General features: G+C 39.8%; 1 protein-coding gene across 1 annotated transcript in view; it reads left to right on the top strand.

Annotated features, from left to right (window-relative positions):
- ALK (ALK receptor tyrosine kinase) overlaps positions 1-21,845 on the top strand; it is a 328,277-nt gene that overhangs the window by 207,043 nt on the left and 99,389 nt on the right. Inside the window, exon 5 of the mRNA XM_063328138.1 lies at positions 9,741-9,868. Within this exon, the coding sequence (XP_063184208.1) occupies positions 9,741-9,868 (128 nt within the window). The remainder of the gene's footprint in view (positions 1-9,740; positions 9,869-21,845) is intronic.

Raw genomic sequence — 21,845 nt, 5'->3', positions numbered from 1 at the left:
TTCTTTAGTTACTTACCTGATTCAATACTTTACAGCATTCAAATGTAAGTCTTCAAATTTTCAGAGCAGGGAGTTTATTTTCACCAGGTTAGTAAGGCAAAATCTTTCTAACAGTGGTTTTTCTAAGAAACGCTCAGGAAAGAGATAAAAAAAATAATATTTTTAACTCTATGTAAGTTAACAGGAAGATATATTTTTCAGTAGGTTTTATCTTCTGCCATTTTAATAAATTTTCCCGTGTAAAGTAGTTTTGTTGTGGTCTTGTAGCATGCTCTAAACATAGGAGAAGATTCTATTACCAATGAAACTCTAGTGGCTTAATTGCAAACTTTCATTGTTATCCAAGAATAAGAATAACATAAAAATATCCTTTATGGGCTACTTCTGTCTCGCTGAAGCCCAAAAGCAATTTCTGACATATTGCGATGTCTCCCTAGTTGTACAATTCTCAGTGGAGTAGCTTTACAAAAGGGCCCAGCATTGCAATCCTAAAAGATGGATAGAGTTAGCTTCCTTCCCAGCACACATGAGTTGATATCATTGCAAAATCTTGGTGGTCTCGTGTTCCAGGCAAGGTCTTTATACGCTGTGTTTGACTCATCGGTCAAACCTAGCAGAATTACAGAGCATTTTCTTTGTGGGGGTGGGGATGGTGTTATTAGTTTTATTTTAAAAGCATTAAAAGAGTAAAAGGAAAGAAAATCATTACAATTATTTAATCTTTTTTTATGGCAAAACTTTTGCGAAGCTGTCTTCTATAGGCATTTTGAAGGAAAGGCAAGGAAGCAGTCTTGGAACCAGTCACAAGGATGTTAAGGTCTGATGCAGTGACACTAATAAAGGTCTTAACTGTATTTAACCTGTCACTAACAGTTACATCTAGCTTATGAAACAGGCCATAGAAAAGGGTAGAAAAACAACTAGCATTAAATCACTAGAGGAAAATATATACCATTTTTCTTTCTCTTACTAAGTAGAACGATTCGTGAGCAGAAGAGTTTGCTTTGCAAGCTTTCTTCTTTGCACATCAAGAATCTACTCCTTTAATGCTAAATAATTTCTCACATTAATATACAGTAACTTTATTTGTTGCCATTTTAGAAAGTAGATCCTTTTCAAGACTACATCGTCATGTGTCAAATTCAAGCCCTGATGTCTTCTGAGTAACTTTAAGACCTGTAAACTGAAATTAATTTAAAGTTGATAATTAAAAGTAATTACAGGACAGTGTATTGTATTGTTTGAACTAATGAGAAAAGAGTTTACACAGCCTCCTATGGGTCATTTTATTTTTTCTCTCCTTCTGTCTCCTAGAATTGTATTGGCATCTTCTTGAAAACATTTTTTAATTTTCTGTTTGCTGCAGTCTGAAAAGGTCTAGTCTGGTTCTTCCTTTGTGCAGTGCACATTAATTGCTGAAGCAAAAGAGGGTCTGGAGCAGCATGGAGGCAAGATTAAAACCTGTTATAAACTCCTGTATAATTATGCAATGGCATGCAGGATGGAGAAAGTTACGTTCTTTCACCAATTCATCTAGTAAAGGAGAAAAATTCTCTTTTGGACACCTACTGATAAATTTAATTCTGCCCTTATCAAGGTTTCATTCTCAAAAATCAGCTTCTAATTTTTTTCACTACCTTTATTGTGCCGCAGGTGGATTTTAATGTGAAATACTCTGATGCAGCTGCTATTATTGCCATTTAATTTTGTAATTCCCAAAAGTTCGCTGAACCTTTTACCAAAGAGATAAAACTAAGTCCTTGCTGAGATACATTGCATTTTCCTCCCAGGTATACCATGAGTGTTGGTAACAATAGGAGTATTTTAGATGAGAGAGAGCCTGGACCTCCAGAAATAAAATCACACTGTAATTCATCTTAGGTATGAGGAGTCTGTTAAATTCCACAATTTTTTTCTGTGGCAAGTGGAGATGAGAGAGCAAAACACAGATTGAATTTAGAGAGCTTTTTTCTTAAGTAGAGGGGATAGTTTGAAGTTCTTGTCTTCCCTTAAGCCTCCTATTAATAGCTGCTGGGAGCTCACATGCTGAATTGTGACCCAGGAGGGACCATGCAGCTCTTCATTTTCCCACACCACAGTTCACGTGTGCTTAGCCCTCATTTACCCATTTATTTATACAAGGCAACAGGATTTAAGGGTCGGTTCTTTGGTTTTTGCTAATCGTTTCTATATTCTTCTCATATGTTGAAGACTTTCAAATTGGCCTCTAAATGTGAGAAAGCAGTGGCTTGATCAGAGCCAGGCTGGGATGGTTTTCTGGGTGAAACAAATTATGCCTAGGGGCTGATGCAAACAGACAGTGCACTGTACTGAAGACATAGGTGGCAACACAGGTGTCAGCGTGGCTGATGGCACAGAAATTAATTCTACCCTCCAAATGTAGACGGATGTCTGGGGAATGGTCACAAAGATGGTTGCTATACATGGAATGTCAAGATGAAGTCCCAAAGCTTTCAGGAATCAAACATTTTGAAACCCCTCTTTAGCAGGATGAAAGAGCACCAGTGAGTATGTGTATGTTAATTGGATTCAAAATTATTTATCCATGAAGACAGATAAATGCAGGATGCAAGCGTTCTGGCTTGAGATTTTACGTGAGAATTCTAGCACTTTTTTTTATTATTATTTTTATTCACTGCCTCTAAGAGAGCATCCTGACTTGTACTTGCAATTAATCAGTGCCAGCATTACCCAGAGGAGCACGCAAAATGGCATCTAAAGCATCTAAAGCATTAGTGTATTGATTAGAATTAATCAGTAATGTGTTCCTCCTGAAGCTACATGCACAACCGAGGAGTGTCTAAACTATAAATATATATCAAAAATTAAGTTTCCATGAAGACTGGATTATGGCTTCTGAAACTGGGTAACTACGTGTGAAAGAAAAGTGGGGGAGCAAAACCTGGTACCTGGCAAACTGAGTCATGGATGGGACATTTAAGAAAGCTTAGGTTACAGAGAAGTACTTTGGCTTGTTCAGGATCTAACACCTAACCCTTGTGAGGCTCAAGGTGGTTTGTAGACATACCTTCACATTAAGGAGTATGAATGAGTATATAGAAAGAAGATCATTTGAAAATTCTTCCCTTGTACTGTGTTCAGGTTCTGTCAGCAGCATTTTTTGTTTTGGAGAAGAGCAATACAGCCTCATAGGAGAAACTCTGGGTGTTGCCTGGGCTTTCTTTAAGTGACAAATTCTGTCTAGATAATATATCCAGATCTGAACTTTTCTAAAGTCTGAAAATATTTAGATCTAGGATTTTGAGCTACACTGTCACTGAAGACCGTGGTGTTATTAGTTTCTGTCTAAATCTGTGTATATTGCAGATTCTAGATATCTGAGCCAATTTGTTTCTTACTGTAACTTCAATGAAGGTCCTGTTGGGTGGATCTGGCCTGCTGTATCAAGACACTGAGCAGTGCCTAAACAACGCAATGTAGTGTGTTGCTTTACAGCGTAAAGGATTAAATTAAGATGTTAAAGTGTGGTCTTTTTTATTGCTTGAGGCAGTATCTAGAGAGATCATCATGGTTGTTACAGCCAACATTGTGGTAAAAATAGGTTTTGATGTTGAAGGCTGTGCAGAGATGATAGCTATGTGCACAGTAACTGATGCCATTGTCCTTGCAGTTGTCAGCTTACCACCTTGATTCATCACTCGGTAGAGTGCTTGGAGGTTATGCAGAAGATAACAGAAGCAATCTGTTATCTGCTGTAATTTGCTTCTAGGACCAAAGTTTCACAGAATTGCAGAATGGTTGAGGTTGCAAAGAACCTCTGAGATTGACTAGTCCAACTTGTCTGCTCAATGCAGGGTGAGCTACAGCAGGTTACCCAGAGCCATATCCAGTCAGGTTTTGAATATCTCCAAAATGATTGAGACTCCATAAGATTTCTGGGCAACTTGTTCCAGTGTTCAATCCCCCTTAGAGTAAGCAAGTTTTCTCTTGTGTTTAAATGGAATTTCTTTTTTTTTCAATCCAAGTAAAGGTGCCTTGTGCGTGCCTGTTGTCCTTTTGTTGGATACCACTGTCTGCTTCTGTCTTCTTTACCGAAGAAAGACTTGTCCAGACTACACAAAACCCAATTTTCTTGGCCACTTCTTGTATGTCAGATGCTCTAGTCCCTTAATTATCTCTGTGCCTGTTTGCTGGACTCACTTCAGTAAGTCCATGTCTTTCTTGTGCTGCAAAGTCCAGGACTGGACCCAGCACTCCACGCGTGTCTCTCCCCAGCGCCGAATAGAGGGGAAGAATCATCACTTTGATCTGCTGTTCCCAGCATAGCCCAGGAAGCTATTGGCTTTCCTTGTCATTGAGAAAACATTGCTAGCTTAGGTTCAATATTTTGTCTACCAGGGCCCACAAGCAGTCCTCTGCAAAGCTGCTTTCTGACCTGTGCTGGTGCATGGGGTTGTTTCTCCCCACAGGCAACACTTTGTATGTCCCTTTGTTGAACTTCATGAGGTTCCTGCTGGTGCAAATTTCCAGCCTTTCAAGGCTCCTCTCAGTGGCAGCCCAACCATCCTGTGTATCAAACACTCCTCCCAGTTGGGCTGGAAACTTGCTGATGGTGCAGCCTGTCCAATTATCTAAGTAATTAATGACATTTAAGTAACATTACATCTAAGTAACATTATTGGCCCCACTATTGGCCCAGAGGTATACCACTAGTGACCGGCCTCCAGCTCAACTTTGTACCACTGATGATAACCCTCTAAGCCTGGCAGTTCAGCCAGTTTTCAGTCCACCTCACTGTCCACTTACATAGTCTGTACTTCCATCAGTTTGTAAGTGAGAGTGGCATGGGAGACAGCATTGAAAACCTTATGAAAGTCAAGATAAGCAACAGCCACTGCTCCCCTCATGCACCAAGCTGATCATCTCGGCCAGAAAGCTATCGTGTTGGTTAAGCATGATTTCAGTATGAAGAGGTTTCACACGAGGTATTTCCCTATCTGTCTCAAAAGATGACTGAAGTAGCTTTTCTGTTACCTTGCTAAATGCTTTCTAAAATTAGATTTGTAACATATAGGCCGCTAATAGAAATTTAATAAAGTTACTACGAATTAACATCTAATGCGTATCAGTTATGCTGAAGTAGATCTTGCTGCTGCCAGGCAGCCTGTAGTACAGGATCTGCAAACGAGCATGGGTTTTTCAAATACAGCGTGTTGTATGGAAAGGTCTGGAGATAAGACTCCCTATTCTGCCACGGAATGATGGCAGAATCGCCTCCCATCCAACTTTGCCTGTGGGTCTCTACTGACCCAATAGGAATTTTTAGTGTCCCTGATAAATCCACTAGTTAGTGTCATATTTAGCTCACTTATTTTTGTGTGTCTGAAGAAAGAGGCTGATACTTGAGATTTCTTTTCACATGAATCTTTGAATCTCAGACAACCTATTGTAGGAATTTGTACCACAAAATATGAATATATTTTGTAATGAATCTATACTTGAGTGAGTCTGCCTTTTCCAGTCTTGCATTGCAGTGATATAAAATACCTGCTTGGCAACAGCTCTGGGAGTTAATAAAGTTTCTGTGGTAAACTATGAGAGACCTGAGAATTTCAAACTAAAGTTATTGCACCAGTAACTCAGAAAAGCAATTCCTAAAACTCCTGGCACATTTATCCAGAGGGTTAGCAGTAGCACAGAAATGGAAATCATTGTTGAGAGCCACTGCGTACTTGGAATTAAAATCCATCAGTCTTCTGAAGCTGAGGAGAACGATTTTCATGACATACAGATGCTTCTGTATTTCATAACCAAAATTAAATCTAGGGTGGTTTTTTACTCTATTTGTAGGGAAATTCATATGCTCTAATCCCTACAATATGCCTAACTTGACATGACATCAAAAGAAATAACGCACACAGAAGCTAGGCATTTAAAATACTCTCAGTGCTTTATTTTATTTAATTTCAGTAAAAGCAGATTTATCTATTTGTGGGAGGAGAACAGAAAAGGAGCGAGGATGCCAACGTCCCCTTCTCAAGCGGGAACCCCAAGCACAGAAGTCAGAAGATGAGATGTGGAAATGAAAATAACTGTAAACAAAAAATGAAACTTAGCAGTCTAGTTTCACTTGTTGGAAAAGGAGGGAGGAAGAAACCTAGTAGATCACTAAAAAGCAGCATTTGCTTTTCCGAGTTGCAAGCTGAACTGTGTTAGCTGTCAGCAGGGTCTTTAGGAAGCCCTTGCTTAGGACTTTTCTTTAGGTACTTAACGTACCTCTTGTCAGCTTCCTTGCCTGCTGGGAATTTTGTCCAGTTCAATGGAGAGTAATGACATGGTTGTGTCCCTAATGAGATAAACGGTGTGTCTGCCTCTGGAGCAAAGAAAAGTCTCTTTGCTGGTAGCAGTATAGGGTCTGCAATTTGGGATTGATCTATGCTTGTAGGAGGCACAAGTGGTGGTTGGTTGGTGCAAATGTCATACACATATGTTGTTGTATTTCCTTACGGAAGTGTGTCTTAACTTTATAGCATCCAAATTTTGGTGTACTTCTGGAGAAAGAGGTTCTTGTTATGGATGCCAGATAAACCATGTAGTTTCTTTTGTTCAGAACATCTGTTCCAGTGGGTTCCCTTCCCCAGAAAATATGTGCTCTTGTGCACAGCCCATGTGCAAGCACAAACCCGTACACCAGAGGCTGATGAGGGTACTTGATCCACCAGGGAACGGGCGATGAAGTTGCTAAGCTGCTTTCCATTATATTTGAAAAGTCGTGGCAGTCTGGTGAAGTTCCCACTGACTGGAAAAGGGGAAATGTAACCCCCATTTTAAAAAAAGGAGAAAAGGAAGACCAGGGGAACTACATTCTGGTCAGTCTCACCTCTATGCCCAGCAAGGCCATGGAGCAGATCCTCTTGGAAAATCTACTAAGGCACATGGAAAATGAGGAAGCGATTGGCAACACCTAACATGGCTTCACCGAGGGCAAGTCATGCCTGACAAATTTGGTGGCCTTCTATGATGGGGTTACATCATTGATGGATAAGGGGAGAGGAACTGACATCATCTGCCTGAACTTCTGCAAAGCCAGGTCCCACATGACATCCTGGTCTCTAAATTGGAGAGACACGGATTTGATGGATGGACCACTTGGTGGATAAGGAACTGTCTGGATGGTTGCAGTTAGAGTTGCAGTTAACGGCTCAATATCCAAGTGGAAAACAGTGGTGAGTGGCATTCCTCAGGGGTTGGGACTGGGACTGGTGCTGTTCAACATCTTTGTTGGCAACATGGACAGTGGGATTCAGTGCACTCTCAGCAAGTTTACTGACGACACCAAGCTGTGTGGCACGGTCAACACGCTGGAGGGAAGGGGTGCCATCCAGAGGGATTTGGACAAGCTTGAGTGGTGGGCCCATGCAAACCTTGTGAAGTTCAACAAGGCCAAGTGCAGGGTCCTGCACTTGGGGCAATCCTAAGCACAAATACAGGCTCGGCAGAGAATGGATTGAGAGCAGCCCTGAGGAGAAGGACTTGGGGGTGTTGGTGGATGGAGAAGCTCCACATTGAGCTGTCAATGTGCGCTCACAGCCCAGAAAGCCAACTGCATCCCGGGCTGCATCAAAAGATGCATGGCCAGCAGGTTAAGGAAAGTGATTCTGCCCCTCTGCTCTGCTCTCATGAAACCCCGTCTGAAGTACTGTGTCCAGCTTTGGAGTCTTCAGTACAAGAGGGACGTGGATCTGTTGGAGCAGGTCCAGAGGAGGGCCACGAAGATGATCAGAGGGCTGGAGCACCTCTGCTGTGAAGACAGGCTGAGAGAGTTGGAGTTGCTCAGCCTAGAGAAGGGAAGGCTCTGGGGAGACCTTGTAACAGCTTTCCAGTACCTGAAGGGGGTCTACAAGAAAGCTGGAGAGGGCCTTTTTACAACGGCATACAGTGATAGGATGAGGAGTAATGGCTTCAAACTGCAAGAGGGGAGATTTAGATTAGATAGTAGGAAGAAATTCTTTACTGTGAGGGTGGTGAGACACTGGCACAGGTTGCCCAGAGAAGCTGTGGATGCCCCATCCCTGGAAGTGTTCAAGGCCAGGCTGGATGGGGCTTTGAGCAACCTGGTCTGGTGGGGGGTGTCCCTGGCCATGGCAGGGGTTTGAAAGTAGATGATCTTTAAGGTCCCTTCCAACCCAAACCATTCAGTGATGCAGGAACATTTTTGTTAAAGCAATAAAAAACATGTTTCCCCGACCCATTATGTCAACTAGAAATAATTACAGTCCTCCTCAAAAATGCTTAATATTGGTGTTTGAAAGGAACTTAAGGAAACACAATAAGTTTTTGTTCTCATCTTTTAAAAATTGCAGCTGGAGCTGTAAAGAGCATTTCCTAATAAACTTTATTAGACCCCTGTTGTCTTGTTTGGCTCCAGATGACCAGTTACAGTACGCTACAAAGAGATCTTTTTTTCCTCAGTGCTGCGTTTTTTTCCTGTAACAGAAGAGAAATGTGAAAAAGCAGATTACTAGTGACTGAGTGGCTTGACAGAATCTCTCATCTCTGATCACGGTTACGGTTAGCGAGCAGGTACTGAATAAACTGGGGTGAAATGGGTTCTAGGCTCTGTATCACGCCTCTCGGGAAGCAGCCCTTCACAAAGGGTGTCAACAAGTGGTTTTACTGGCAGGCTCTGCCCAAGGATGAAAGGTGAAATCAGCCAGAGCATGTTATCATACAAGTATTTTATTCCTCAAAGGTTTCCTTGCAGATCAGAATTCCAGAATATTGGTAAGCAGACAGATATTTGTATTCTTACTGTCTACCTTTAGACATGTCTTGCTGGACAGAACATTTGAAAGTTAAATCAGAGGGTGATATGTAAGAGCTGAGGGTCTAGGAGGAATTCTTGTGCTGCCTGGCAAGGTATTTCAGGTGGAGCAGCAGACCCAGCTGATCAGAGGGGAGAAGGTGGATGTTAAAGACAGACAGGCCTTGATGTCTTCTAGCATCTTGGAGAGTAAGTTAAGCTCATACAGACTTCTTGTTCTTTACTCTTGGCAACAAGCAGACTAAGTTGTAACACTGTTGGAGCGTGGATGTTAGTCTCCAGGGCTGCTAACCCTGTTCCTTAGCTCCTTGCTTTACTTGATGGAACTTTGTTTGTTTGTTTGGGAGGCGGGGGGGGGGGAAGTGCGAGGAGGAGAAATGGCATGTTGTAGCTGTAGTGCTTCATGTGCATGTAGATGTTCCAGCCAGCTCCATTAGAATCAAAGCGTGTGACCTCAGCCAGCGACGCAGTGCTGGGAATTACAGCTCTTGTGCAAGCCCTGGAGACTGGCTTATTGCCTGAGTGACTAAGAGACTTTGCCGGTGAGAAGCAGGAGGAGTGATATTTAGAGGGGGTGTGCGTGCGCTACAGATTTCACAGCTTGCTTTGCAAAGAAAGTGAGGCTTCTTTTAAACAGCAGGCAGACATCTGTGAGAAAGTGTGACAGAAGAGTGCGATAAGCTACTATTCAGCTGAGTTTTCCACATCTTAGCTGGGTGGAAGTCTTGGTGCTTAAAAGCTTGCTTTTGCAAAATCCATGGGAAGGAAAGGCCCTGACCATGGGGCACCGTGAGGGGACTGAGGGCTGGGGTAGGAGGCACAGTATGACTAGCCACACGTGGAGCTGCTGCTTTGGGGGATTTGGTCCTTGTAAAGTAGTCTTTCTTACTGGTCTTCTCCTTTGTTCTTTCCTCTTGCTGTATGATGAGACCAGATGGGTGTTGCTTCAAAGGAGAGTTGGACATCTAGAGAAACCATTTCGGATCTCACTGGAGTATGTTGCTAATGGGAACAAGAGCGTAGCGGCTGTGGATTCCTTTGCGATGAAGAACTGCAGTACAGGTAACGTATTTTTTTGCCTCTAGCTCATAGTCTTTAGATGCCTTTTTGGAGAGGAGCATGATTTCTGGCTGTTACAGAACCTTCACAGAAGGAAAGCTTCTCGTCAAATCAATCATTTAAATAAAGATTGTTATTTTTAATGTTGCCTTAAAAGTGCAAGCAAGGAAGCAAGTGGTTTGTTGTTTGTGCTTTTTTTTTCCTTTGGAAAGAATTTCTAGGAAAATTTCATTTTGGGAGAACCAAAGCAGTATTCATCCTGGCTTGCCAGATGCCTGTCTTGAGGGCTTCCAAGTGGAACAGATGAGTGGTTCCTAGACAGATAGCTTGCAAGCCATCTTTTTAATGTTTCTGGTAACAAATTTTGGGGTTGCTTTTTTAAATAACTATGGGAATTTTTATTCTAATAAAGTATGTCTGTCTGTGGCCATGTTCCAAGCAGTTATCGCTGAGTTTCCCCTAATAATAACCCTAACAGCTCAATGTAGTGTGTGGAATTTTAATAATGGGCAACCTTAATGGGGGTTACTTTTTTAAATACAAGCTCTGTTATCAATCCAAGTGTGTAAATTCAGTGCTTCATGCCAGAAGCAGCTGCATTTTAGTTCTACCAGCTTTATGGAGCTTGTGAATCATACTGAAATCTTTAGATGGGGTGTCAGTGAAGAATATTATTGCTTATAGCACTTAACACATTACCTTTTGTCCATTTTATTTATTTGGAGTACTGCTGAGTTGAGCTGCATGTCCTTCTTTTCAACCTGTCTAGGACAGGGAAATCTGCTAGAGAATATACATTATTTTGGTTATTTATGTTGCTCTCCACAAAGGCCAGTTGTATTAAGGGGTTTATTGCACTGTCCGTACATAAAGGTGATCTCTGAGCTCCAACAAGGAACAGCCTGACATTGTGCTGAAAGCGCAAGGCATGCTCAGATAGAATGCACCTCTTCTGCTGCCGAGGTACGGAATGCATCTTGGTATCTCTCTGAGGCTGAAAAGAAAGTATTTCAACTCCCCAAGACATAAAATGTGAATGGGACAGAAGTTGTTGAAATCCACAGTGCTTTGGGAATTCATTGCAACAGGAGATATCCGGCTCCCATGAAGGTACCTGAATTTTTCTCTTGGGAGCACTTGAAGGAGAAACTTAGGTGATGGACAGTCAGCTGAGTGAAAGGATAATGTTGGCTGAGTGAGCTCTTGCCAATACTGGGCCTTGTTCTGCAGATGACAGATGTCAGTTGCTGAGGCTATTAAGACATCTTGTGAGCAAAAGAAGGAGCAAATCTCCCATTTTGTCTACAGATTTGTGGCAATTGGCTACTCCCCTGCTCTGCTTACAGGACACGGTGTATGAATAATACCACCAGGGAATAAAACCACTTGTTCTTTTTTCAGTTGGTTGAAATTCTAAGCCTTTTGCACACAGCTGAGGAGGTGACCTTTTACAAGAAAGAAGGTGGTGATGATCAACCAAGGGTGGCACCTTAGGCTTGGAGAAAATAGGGAAAGCGATAAGAAAAGATTAATCTAAACCCAGTTTTTCTGCAGCTGTTAGAAGCCTTTGGGCAGCTTAGCAGGTTGAATAACTTAATGACACTGAAGCATCTAAAACATGGGTGAATATGGGAAAGAAACACCTAAGAAACAGTAACAAGTCTTCTAAGCCTTTTGTTGAAGATCATATACACAATTTAAAAATAAATGAAGGCACACAGACAATCTTAGGAAATTAGGCTGCCATTTCCATAGGTAGAAACAGGTTTGGATCTAAATTAAATGCCAACAGGAGCTTAAAGAAGGTAGAAATTTGAGGTTGGGATTTGCTTTTGAGCATTGGGAATTCCATTTTTTGAGCTCTTTACTCATGAAAAAAGATGCATTTGAACTGAAAAAATAACAGTTTATATGGGATTGAATGGAGAATTAAATTTTAAAAAAATACAGATACTGATAAAATTCTGAAATATTTTTTAAGTCTAAATTTAAAAATTCTAGATTCATATCCCATCTAAGTAAGCGTTGTTGAGTGGAAACATAATTCTATCATTGCAGTGTCTTAATTGTGCTCCACGTTTCCCTTTCTTCATTCAGTGGTGCAGCACATTAGGAAATCAAAGTGATTTGTCACTTGAATATCTTCATATTTCCCAATTTCCCAATTTTTGTTGTTGTTGGGGTGGTTGTTGTTTTAAATGCTCAGGATTGGTCAAACTCTATTTGGTGCATATTTTATAATTGCTGTAGTTCATCACCACCATTCTTCTCATGTACTCATCCTCTAGCTTTAATTCTTTAAGGGCTTTTTAGCACTTGACATGTGCTAAGTGCCTTTTTTTTTTTTAAAAACAGAAAGTTTTCCTGAACCATAGGATTAGATTCCGATAAGAAAGCCCCTACAGTCAATAGAAAGGCTGCTTGGAATTTTATAGGTTTTGGATCAGGACAGTTAACAGGTAGCGTTGCCCATCATCCTACAGCCTATTGGCTTTTAATTACTGCCTTAAATGTGACGCAGATTGTGTTTGTCAGTGTGTAAAACCTAAACTATTGATTGTCTAATTTTCTTTCTTACAACTTCCAATTCAAATAAGTGCAGTATCCAGAGCAAAAAAAAAAAAATTTAAATTGTAGAGAAGCAATATTTTAATTTAATAATATCAGTTCAGAATTTGTTCCTTCTTACAAGTAAAGTAATTGGTATGGTGGCATTTTATAGTTGATAGTAATTTCTAGTAATAAAAATAGAGTTAATTTCCTAAGTAATGTATTGACTTATTAATGATATTTAATGGGTTTCTTACTGATTTTTATTGCAGTTGTAAATTAATTAATTTGCTAACTTATTTCCAAAAGTCTTAATTAAAGTACTTAATAGTAAGCACAAGTAAATGACAAGACATTGTTTTACTTAGCAGTGTTTGATTTACCGATTCTAAGTAACTTTTTAAGTAAGGGGCGTGGAGATCAAATGCTTCTAAAACGTGTTAAAGGTTTAATGATGCTCTGAGGCTGTTAAAAGCAGTTATTTCAGACACTCAGCCTGTCCAAGAGCAAGCACTTAGCTTTCAAGTTTTCAAGCTCAGTAAGCAACATAAAAAAACATATTTATTTTGGAGTGGGTAGAGACTATGTATTGTTGATTAAGTTAATGCTTTTGTCCACTCAGCAATAGCTTTTTTCAGTAGATACTGAAAGTACATGGAAATACACTCATTACTGTCAGAGCTGGTAAATAGTTTGTTCTGTAATGGTCTCATGGTTATAATACATTGATGGCAGTTGAAGTTAAGGTTGTACTAAAAGCAAAACCCGTAATCCGAAACAGAGGACCTCTCAAGAAAGGAAAATGCCAAACACCTGAAGCGTGTTTTGCTGGAAAAAGAGATGGTGAAGGAAGAGTAAGAATATAGGCTTGCAACATGTATGAGGAAATATGAGCAACTGCCAGATAGAATTTTTCATGATTCCGTTTGATAAATAGTCTAGCAACAGATTTAGGAATCAACTGCAGGAAATCAATAAGGGCTTTCTCCAAACAGGATTACTTATGTATCTGAATCATTACTAAACTGGTGGTTTTGTATATTCAGACAAAATCTGAATATGTATCATTTCAGTTTTCCCACGTACGCTCACTTTCTGCAGTTTGTCTTATAAATTAATTTGCTGACAGGATGTTGTGGTTAACTGAACTTAATGAAATACCAGTGAGTCCCTTTTCAAAATGAGTTCTTGATGCTTCCTACTGGAAAATTGCCTAGAAAAGTATCTGATAGAATCGTCGAAAAGTCCAGGTTGGACGTGACCTCAAAAGATCATCTGGTGCAACCTTTAGTGGGAAAGGGAGCCTAGGTGAGATTATCTAGCACCCTGACCAGCTGCATCTTGAAAACCTCCAGTGGTGGGGACTCCACCATGTCCCTGGGGAGGTTGTTCCAGTGTAAAAAAATTTCTAATTGAAGTGCCACATGACACACTTACACCTAACTTAGATGTTAATAAATAATTAAAAAAATTTTGTGTAAGTTTCATTTGAGTAAAAATGCAAGATGTTTACAGAAAATTTATGAAGGAACTAACTTAATTGTGTCAATATTTTTTTTATTAATTATGTGTTTAGTTGTAAATATGGGACAGTGGAAAGAAGAAATCTACCTTCAGCGGAACCACCATGTCATCTTATATGGTCTGGAGATCTACCACTGCCCAGAAATTCAGGGGAACCGTGAATAGTCTTAAATTTCAGTAGTTGCCTGTATTTGAGATGTGGGAACAGCATTTACCATAATACTTGCCTATCCAGGTCATTTTTGTGTAAAGGAAGCTTGAGAATTTCCTTTGGCATTAATGTCATGGTTAAGGAGCTTACCAAGCCAGAGGATAGATCCAGAGTTAATTGAAGTCAATAGGAATTATTCAGTATGTTTGGATTAAATTCTGAGTATCCTTCATTCAAAAAAAAAAAAAAAAAAAAATTAGGCAGATTGGCTGCATTTTCCTTGGAGCGGCCTATGCAATTTATACAGTTCCACTGAGCTAGTTTTCCTGTGGATCTAATTTTACTAAGTAGGCATTTGGAAAAGACTTACTATTTTAAGAATATTTGCCTCCAAATGCTTTGGCAACAACCTTCCCCCCCATTCACCTCTGCTCTCCCATGAGGTATGACTGATTATTCTGACTTCGGGTTGTGTGCCAAACCCCAGCTCTAACCTGCTAGTGTTTTAATCCTGTAGGGATCTTGTGTTGGAGCAAAACCTGCTTTACAGATGAGTGTGGTGGCTGTAGTGAAGTTAAATCATTTTAAGGTAGTTCCAAAGTGAAAATTATTTCACTTGTGGTTTGTGCCCATTTAAGTAAAATAAATTTAATGCACTTGTTATGGGGCTTATCTTTGTTTTCATTTTTCATTTTCATCTTTTTTAAATTAAGTTATAGTAATGCTAGGAATAAAAAATTAAGCTAATTTAGTCTTAATATTGCTTCTAGAAAAGGCACAGTAACTCAATTAGTGGTAGAATAGTTTCTTAGAGTAATGAATTAGTGATTATGCATTTCTGTTGCTGACTGTGAACACCTACTTCTTGTCGAGCCAAATTTAGACAGTGATGGTTATATTAAATAATTTAATCTATTTAGAACATTAGTGTACTCACGGAAGGGGAGGGGGAGGTGAACCTGAATATCTAGAGCATTTGGGTTTCATAGGTCTGTCGTGCCAGCATGTTGGTGAATGGGACGTAATGTTCTGTTGTTTTACTTAGTAATCAACGGATGATGTATTTGGGTTTTTAAGATATGAAGAGGGAGGTATAAAGAAATTATTTAGATGGTGTAATAATGCTGATAAAACTGGTCTTTAAAATGGATGCATTCATACAGAAGGTGGAACGGCTGGAATCTGCCAGAGCAGGACCGAATGTGAGTGTTTCTTACACAAAGTTACTGTCTTACCAGAGTGGGCAGGTTCATCTACTCTAATTCAAAAAAGGTTAGGTGGTTGGGGTTAAGAAACAGAATTGAGAAACCTCAGCCTTTAAAATCCAAAGCTTTAATAATCAAAAGAGAAGGACCTGCTCATAAGAGGTACTGGAAACTGCTTGAGAGACACTGGAAATCCCTCAGTTCCCCTGCAAGTGTTAGCAGTTGTGGGTCTTAAGTACTTTTTAACACCTTGAAGAATTGGCCAATACATTATCTTTTTAATGCCATATTTGATTTTTATCCTGACCTTCTCCCTTAATTAAGGCTTATTTCAACAGGGGAGCCATTGATTCAGTGAAAGAAAATGAACTCTGTAATCTGCTTTCCCCAAATTGAACTTATTTTTATTACTATTAAGTGCTGCCACTTAGTTCTTGTGATGTTTTAACTGCTTGGATTTATTGAAACAATCATAGGATTCACTATTATCACCTGAGATATGGGGAGGACAATGGTGATTTATGGATGACCCAATGATTTTAGACTGGTATTACTCCAGATTCAAAGATTTATGCAAGCTGATTCTATCATGTAAGTAGATGACAGTCTATCTCCTCCTTTTTCGCTCCGTAATAAACCCTTACATTTTCAAAAGACCGCTAGCCAGTAAGAAAGGGCACGCAGAACCTTGATTTTGCTAAAAGAAAGTCGGGGTAGTTTTGCTCTGAGTTTTATTTTATATAAAGCCATGAAGTTCTCCGTTAGCTGTAGGAAAGGTTTTTGATTTAAACAGGAATGATGGTTGAAGATGTTAAGACCTGGCTATGCAGCTTGATTCATGTTTGTGAAGAATTACAGTGGTCTTTGACAAGAGGTAAGAGACAGCGGGGAAGCTTAGAAAGTCAGAACAAAAGAGGGTGATGATCAAGCAAAAAGGATAGGAGTCAGACTGCGTGAGCAAAAGAATAAACGAGAGAGGGAGAGATGAGGAAAGGAGAGATGGCGATAAACCGGTAACACTGAAAACAAATGACAGGATATCAGGCAGAAATAATTGGTCTAGATAGGGGAAATGATGAAAGAGTTTGACCAGTTAGAAGGTGATTGGAATAAACATTTACAATCCAATTAATTAAATAGAGCAATCAAACTTAATCAGATAGCCACTCAATCAACCAGACTGAACTAACTAGATGGACAGTCTGTTGAACTGGCAAAGAAATCAAGTGAGACTGGGGAAGCTGTGGAAATTGAATGAAACGCAAAAGGATTAATCAATTAACATTTAAAATCATCAAGCACAAAGATAAATATGTGGGTTGTTCAGGTGGAAGCTAGGCCCTTTTTCTGGTGTGACTCACCAGAACCTGAGGGGCATTGATGAGCACAATAATTTTGGGAAGATGAAGAACAAGAATGCAGAGAAGGTGGGACAAGAAAGAAATAAGAGATTTTCTCTGTGTGCTTCCAGTTTGTAGAAGACAAAATAATGTCAGCAGCAAAACCTGATTTTTTTTAAAAGCCTGCAGAAGTGTCATACATACCAACACCTGGATTCTGAGGTACCACGGCTCTGCAGTGGTGCAACACATACAAGACTGAGAAACTTTCTACTTTCTTTATCACAATTAAGAGTTCTTTAGATTTTGGCTCAGGGTTTATCTTCTGAAATATTCAAGTTCAGTTTGTTTTCTCTGTCTGAGAGGTCTCATTGCAAGTCTGCCCCAGTCTTGTTATAAGACCCTGTCCAGCTCTTCCCTTTTCTTGTCCAAAACCTTCCTCTTTTGGCCTTAGGGAGCCCTGCTTGCTTTGTCCTGCTGTTCTGTTTCTGCATGGTCTGCTGCAGCCAGCTTTCCCAGCAAACCAATTGCTGCACCAAACCACAGAGGTTGTTTAATAATTCTGCACTGTATCTAGTATGGGAGAGGTGTGGCACATTGGGGCCAGCAGTGATGGATACAGTGAAGTAGATGCTCTGCAACAGAACAACTGAAACCAAAAAGCCTCGACCTTGTAACTCCAAATCAAATCCATAATACATAAATAGAAATGCCAACTGACTTAACCCGATGCATTGATTTTTTCCCTGAAAAAAATTTAAGATTCTGTAACGGGGGACCAAAGTTTTATGAAAAGGAGTGCATGCCCTGTCAACAAATGAGACTCCTTTATGCTGTATTTGGAAACTCACACCCATAGCTGCGCAGCAGAACCTCGGTCAGGGTCATTAAACCTGTATGTTGTGACGCTTTTGCTTTGAAGTCATGAAAGTTGTGAGGAAAGAGAGGAACTTTCAGAAGCTGCCAAGTGACTTAGGAGCACAAATTAATGGGAACTGTGCTCCTTAGTCCCCAGGTCGAGTTGCAGTGAGACATGCCTTCCCCCTGTGAGGATGAGAAAGGACGGACTGCACCGTGCTTCCATGGAGGCAGTTTTACGGAATACCTCCATAAATGAGGCATACAGGGCTTTTATGAATTGAGCCTTTGAAAGCCCTGCTAGTAAGGCATATTGATCCAGATGGCAAGATTCTAAATTACCAGTCAGGTTTTATTACATGAAAGAAATTTTAAGAATACTTTCCCCCCGCCCTTCTTTAAATGATTGCTGGCTGAAGTGATGAAGTTTTGTACAACTGGGAGGTTGCAAGCACTTAAATGAGTCAGCTGGATTCTGGGTCCAATTCTAGATTGAAGTCTGTTGTTTATGGGGCATGATTGATGGAATAACAGCAAGTTTGTAAGCAAAATAAGAGGTTTGCAAATGTTTTTCAGATCTACAAGGAAATATCATTTAGTCAGCTCTTACAGAGAGATTTATTGTGTTCCAAAAATAATATCAAGAGTGGATTTTTCATTTGATGTGAACAGAGATGAACAAAGCAACTATTTTGATACCTCAAAACTTTGAGGGTTGAGAGGTAATCTGTCTGATTCTGTGAGATGATGTGTTGCAGCACACTGGGATCTAAGCTGTTTTGGTTGATTTGTGTGAGCCACAATCTAGAGTAAATGATTTTGCAGAGACTACAGCAGTGAATATTCTGTGCACTTAAGCCTAAATTATGTACTGGATTTTTAAGACATCATTTAGAGCTGTAAGCAACAACTGCATAAATCCAGCATCATGTTACACAGTACAAAAAAAAAATATGAAAAGGACGAAATTTCAATATTTCTGTAATGTTAGCAGTGTTGCTATTGATTTATAGAAAGAAACTGTGGACTCTTTAAGCACCTCATGGAATAACAATATATGTACATGTGTTTATGAACATATGTTAATGAAACCATAACAAAAGGAAAGCAATCGCTCTAAGATCAGTTTTGGCGTAAAGTTTTGGCAACAGTATTAACTCATCAGGCACTTACACTGTACACATCAGTAACAAAACAGTAGTAAGGTGACCCACCTGTCTAAAAAAGTTGCCTAGTAAAAGTTGCCTTAGACAGCAAAGTAAGGCAAGTATTTACAGCGTGCGAGCTATTTCCCCGAAGTAAAGGAAGTGAAGTGAGTAACTATGAAGTTACTTGAGTGGAGCTTCTGCTAGTGAAAGTTGTAAAGCATGTTATGCGTCATCCCATTAGTTGTTGGAGTTTCAACTACTTGCATCAGCTGAAGATATGTCCCTATATATTTATCAAAGCTTTTGAAAAAGGAGGAGCCTAACAAGAGGTTTCATAGGAACATCACTGATTTGGACTTCAGTTTCTTTGTCATTGCTGGGGTCTTCACAGCCAACAGAAGAGTTAGGTTTAAATTATAGCTGTTCTTTCACTGTAGGTAAAGGAGGCTGGAGCTGACGCTTGGTGTTTGCAATGATACATATTACTATTTACTTACAGTGATTTTTAAAAAATTGGATTGCAAAATACATTTTGTATAAAGTATATTTTCTAAAAATACAACTTGAAACTGATTAAGACAAATGAGAAATGCAGAATAACCTTTCCTATCATATATTGGAAAAAAGTTCTACTCCAAGAGATGTTTGACCTGCTCATCTTTGCACAGAGTGCTTTGCAATGGTCTTCCATGCTTAGAGTGTTTGTCTTCTGTTCTCTTCTAATTTCATCTTTGGAGCACCTCCAACTTCCTCTGCTCCCAAGTGAAATCGGGTAATTTCTCTCATTTGGACAAGCTGATTTCTCCTCTTTCCCTTTAGCCATAAAACATTCCTGCCTATCTAATCTCATCATGAAACCTTTAGGGCAATTATTAGTCCATTATAAGTTTATATTGTAGCAGGTAGCCTTCATCTTATTGTTGACTTGTAGAATGCAGGCTAATTTTGACTTCAGGTAGCTCCCCTTAAACTATAATAAGTGTGCTTCTACTTGCTGCTTCTGTTACTAGCCGTACCAGACATCAGCGGTGTCTGTAATGCATTACAGTTGTCGTTCTAAAGTATAACAGCAGTCAGAGCATTCCCTGATTCATATTATTTTTTGACTTTTAAGTAAACTGTGTGTTCCTTTCCTGGAGGATTAGGGTAATTGCTGAAATGAAACTGAAGTGTCATGACCAGGCGGGATGCCACCAAATGGAAATCAGTCATGCAAAATTCCTCTTCCTGCACTGCAAGCCCACAGTGATGCTGTTCTGTAAATACTGCAGAGGAGTTTATTACTGTTTCCATTTATTCATATTGCTATACTGTCTCAGAGCAGTACTCACAGATGAGTCTGGTCTGTGCTGTGCACTTGAGAAACAAGCAAAGGACAAAGAAATTAGATTGTGAATTCCTTAGCACAAATACAAAGGCAAATGGCAACAGATGAATAAAGATGACCAAAGCCCTTTGGCCAGGACACAGTGAGCAAGCGTTAGATTAGCTGACACCTGGGATAGAATTAGTTGTGAGGAAATGGAAAAAAATTTAAATAGCCCTTTCATTGATCTTAGAAATGAGAGAGAAGTAGTGAGTGTACAGAATAAGGCCATTTGTGGCAGCAACAGTAACCAGAAGTTTACTGGTGGATCTCTAACAAGTTTAAGTCGAGGGATTTGACTGATGAAACAGGGAAGAGGCTGTCAGCTTTGAGTTTTTGAGTTAATGCTAGGCATTGCGTAAGCTGCAACCGTGTTGGTATAACTGCGCGCTGCCTCTGGGGACTCCTCTTTAGAAAATCGCATTCCAAAAGTTACTTGGGCAGAGAACTTGGTCGTGGCAGAGCTTCACTCTTTGTCTAAGGAATCTTGCTGTACTTGTGAGGGGTTTACTAAGTGCCAAGTGTTCATAAAAAGTGCATAGGAAAGGCATTAGATGAAATGAAAACAGTTTCTTTTCCAGTTTACAAAGCTAACCAATGGACCTGTCCCATTGTCCTTATTTCTTTGTCTTAATAGTGTATAGGAGACCTCTTTTTAAACACATCTATATTCTGCTGATGCTGGCTGCTTTTTTTAGTGTTAGAACAAAGGCCAGAAAATGTTTTCAGTGGACAGGAGGCCAAAAAAAATCTTCTGAACTCCAACTTGCAAAGCTAATTCCCAAGCAGTTCAGCACAATTCTCAGTCTAGACCTCAACTGAACTGTCAGGGAATAAAATCTGTATAATAAACCAGTCATCTAATTCACGACATCATGGGATTCAATCTCCGTAGGCAAGATTTAGTTCAGACATTCAGATGCTTTGTTGTATGAAGTTAGACAAGGTGATATTCATCTTTTGTGACTTCAGCTATCTGAAAGTTAGGCATCATGTCAAAGCTAGTCTCTAGGGTCCCTCTGTAGTCAACAGAGAGAAAAAGAGGCACTTCAGAGAGCAATTCATTCCACCTTTAACATCATAGCATCATCAGAGTGTCAGAAAGGGGACAATGATTTGCTTGAAGAATTGTAGCCTGGAATTTCTAACAGAACTATCCTTTTAAAGCCAGTGGGTGCTTTAATACCTGTAATCTATAAAGTCTGCCCACCAATTCCTCACTTTCGAATGAATAGTGTCAGGCAAGGAATCTTTAACAAATGGATTTTCTATTGAACATCCTCAACGCTCACTGGTTAGCATGCTAAATAAATCATTTTATAGTAATTATTTTGCAGGAGTTTATTCAGAGTCTGTTAGGATAAACCCTGAAAAAAATTAAATGGCTGTTGAGTGCAAGATTAATAGTGCTATCCAGGAATACTTTACAATACCAGCATTACCAAGTCATGCTTCATTCATGCAGCTTTGACAGGGTGTTTCCAGTCAGACCTAGAAGCCCCTCTGCACTAAAAGCAAAACCACCAGCTGTTCTGCGAAACCTGTGTAAGTTATAAACTGGGATTTTTTTTTACCCTCTGTAGATATTTCATTAATGGGTCTAGAAAAGAAGGTATATTTCTAAAAAAAAAACAAAAAACCAAAACCCCAGTCCTTTCACGCAGAAGAACATTCAGATACTAAGTGGTTTGTCCAAAGTAAAGTGGTTGTTGGTAGGAGCAGAGCTACAGCCAAGACCCTTCTAATGGAGCCCTGTAGATCATATTGCTTCTCTGCATCCTCACAAAATCACTTATGTGTAAAAGCTTTGATTTTTTTGTTGAACCGCATTACTTTAT

The sequence above is a fragment of the Chroicocephalus ridibundus genome, chromosome 3 (assembly GCF_963924245.1).
Source record: "Chroicocephalus ridibundus chromosome 3, bChrRid1.1, whole genome shotgun sequence".
Lineage (NCBI taxonomy): Eukaryota > Metazoa > Chordata > Aves > Charadriiformes > Laridae > Chroicocephalus > Chroicocephalus ridibundus.
This window is presented reverse-complemented; position numbering and strand designations above follow the sequence as displayed.